This window comes from Athene cunicularia (genome assembly GCF_003259725.1).
Source record: "Athene cunicularia isolate RWA chromosome Z unlocalized genomic scaffold, athCun1 chrZ_part1, whole genome shotgun sequence".
Taxonomy (NCBI): Eukaryota; Metazoa; Chordata; class Aves; order Strigiformes; family Strigidae; genus Athene; species Athene cunicularia.
Window position 1 is genome coordinate 27,247,314 of NW_020799142.1, and position 2,486 is coordinate 27,249,799.

Here is a 2,486-nt window from a genome sequence, read left to right on the forward strand (position 1 = left end):
CTGGTTTTTGCTTTGCAGGGGGGGATGGTGCGTCCCTGCGCTCCTGCTTGGTGTCTCTGTGGCCTCTTGTCCTGGATTGTGAGACGTGGAGATGTCACAGGGCAGAAATGGATCCATGGATCCATTCGGGGGGGAGCATCGCTACGTTGGTGTGTGTCAGGGCTGTCCCCAGCGGTGGCAGCTCTTCTGCTGACGTTTGGAGGGGCTCATCTTCCTGGGAGCAGCTGACGCCCCTGTCTCCTTCATTCCAATTTGTAGGGTGGATCTGGCCAACGCAACCAACCCAGCACCATGCAGCAAAAGTCTCAGGCTACCAAAACCGCCTATGGCACTTCTCCATACTGGACAAACTAAATCCGAAACCGGGGAGGGAGGAGAAAATGAAAGGAGAGGAGGAGGAAAAAAAAAAAAAAAAGGAAAAGAGAAAAAGAAAAAAAAAGCCGAAGCCCATTCCTGGAATTCAAAGGAAAAATAACTGCTCAGCCAAACGTCTGTGCGGGGAGAACTGCAGCCAGCCAGCCAGCCATCCTCTGTGTGACTCGCCCGCTTCCTCTTTGAGTTGCTGTTGTATGTAATATATTTATGTATGTATTTGTAAATGTAATAGAGCCTAAATGTGGTTTTCTGCATCTTGCAGCCTTTTTATTTTCTTTGTAGGAAAACTAATTATTCATTTCCCATCTGCACCAGGGCATCCTTCCTTTTTTTTTTTTTTTTTTATGTAACTCTGTCAATGAGAAACTGAGCCATTTTTATGGAGCTGGAGCCCATTTATTTAATGCAGTTCTAAATTCAGGCAAAGAAGGAGGCCTGTCCCCCCAAAAAAACTGAAAAAAGATGTGTCCTGTTGGTTTGATTTCTGCCCTCAGCACCCAATATAGCTGTTACTTTAAAGAGAAAAAAAAAAAAGGAAGAAAAAAAATGTTTTGTGGGCCTTCCCCTTTCTTTTGTCTCTCCCCTCCCTCCTGCTGCGGAAGATAACTCTCATGGGCAGTTTGGTCACTGTGGCTCTGAACTGCAGCCTCACCTTTTTATTTTTAAATTTTAGAATAATTAAAAAAACCCCAAAACACAGGGGTTTATTTTTTTTTGTTTGGGGTTGGGTTTTTTTTGTTTGTTTCTCTAGCAAGAGACTTTGGATGGCTCTGTGTCCTGGAACCTCCTTTGCATCATTAAAGGCAAAAACTATGTAGCGGTTTCTTAAATAAAAGTATAAGCTGTGTCTTGTACCTTTTTGCCATGAGCCACCCTGCCAAGGAAAGCCAGAACTGCTGGATGGAAACTTCACCTGTCCCTCCCCACTTTTTCTAAAACAAAGACCCTGGAGGCAACTCCTGGTTCTTCTTGTCCTGCACCACTGCAGTGAATGTTTTAGGAGTTTTTTCTTTTTAGCCCTTCCTCCACCTAATAAAGATCTGAGCATACCACTGGTGTTTGTCTGCATTTTCAAAGGTTGCAGGAGCAGTTTTACTTTGGCACCCTGTCCCTTCCCACCTGCTCTTGAGGCAAGCGCTGGGCTGGGTGGGTGAGCAGCAGCACGTGAGGCCGAATACTCTGACAAAGGTGAGTGCACCTCGGTGGTGCGTGCTCACGGGCACCTGCAGCGGGGGTGGGATCCTGGGCAGCACCCTGGCTCCTGCCAGCAGTGTCTCCTCTCTGCCTTGGGTGTCCTGGGGCAGGTGGGAGGTGTGAGGAGGGAGCACAGCTGCAGCGCTGCCCTCCCTCACTGTGCCCCGACCAGGAGGAGGGTCAGTGGTGAGGGCTCCTGCCCCCCACTCATCCTCCTAAGCATCCAGGCCCTGCGCGGCAGTGGAGGTGGGTTAAGTGTGAAGCTGTCTGTGTCCATGCAGCAGGAGAGGGGCTTGTTTGCGTTTCCCAGTCCTGTTTCAAGACCTCCAGGAGGAAAAAAAAAAAAAAAGTTTCTACCCTGAGAACCACTTTTCTTTCTTAGAGTCACACTTTAAGCAGCTCTTGGGTCCTGACAACCCAGCTAGTTTGGAAGAAGTCAGCACATCACCCAGCCCTCTCTGTACCCCGCAGCAGCACAGCATCAGCTGCACCGGCCCTCCTCTGCCCCAGCTCGGATTTTGATACTGGTAAACATGAGCGGCTGCTGCTGTCCCCCTGCTGCCAGCTTTGGGGCCTGCATGTCAGTGAGGCCAAAATTGTTTCTGCAGGCTGAGGCCTTGCGGCCAGCTCATGCGCCAGCAGCTGAGCCCACGGCACCTCATTTACTTGTATTCGGAGCTGCTGCCTGACAGGAGCTAGTCTTTGAAAAACAAACTTCCCCCGAAGACATCCTCCCATGCTTCGTTATTTGTTTATAGAAAACCACTGCTGCCCCATGGGTGTAGGACTTTCCTTGCTTGTGTGTCAGGGTCCAGAAGCAGCTGAAAGTGCAGCAATTTCTCATCTGTTCAAGCTGAGCCAAAGTTGCTGAGCTGCACTTGCCCATCAAGGAAAGGGGGGGTGGAAAAAAAAGAATT

General features: G+C 49.4%; 1 protein-coding gene across 3 annotated transcripts in view; it reads left to right on the forward strand.

Annotated features, from left to right (window-relative positions):
• Positions 1 to 398, forward strand: part of UBAP2 (ubiquitin associated protein 2) — a 91,555-nt gene extending 91,157 nt beyond the window's left edge. For all 3 annotated transcript variants that reach the window (XM_026865331.1, XM_026865332.1, XM_026865333.1), the window contains one exon: positions 259 to 398. In XM_026865331.1, coding sequence (XP_026721132.1) covers positions 259 to 354 — 96 coding nt within the window. In that variant the 3' untranslated portion in view covers positions 355 to 398. The remainder of the gene's footprint in view (positions 1 to 258) is intronic.
• Positions 399 to 2,486: the final 2,088 nt, after the last annotated feature.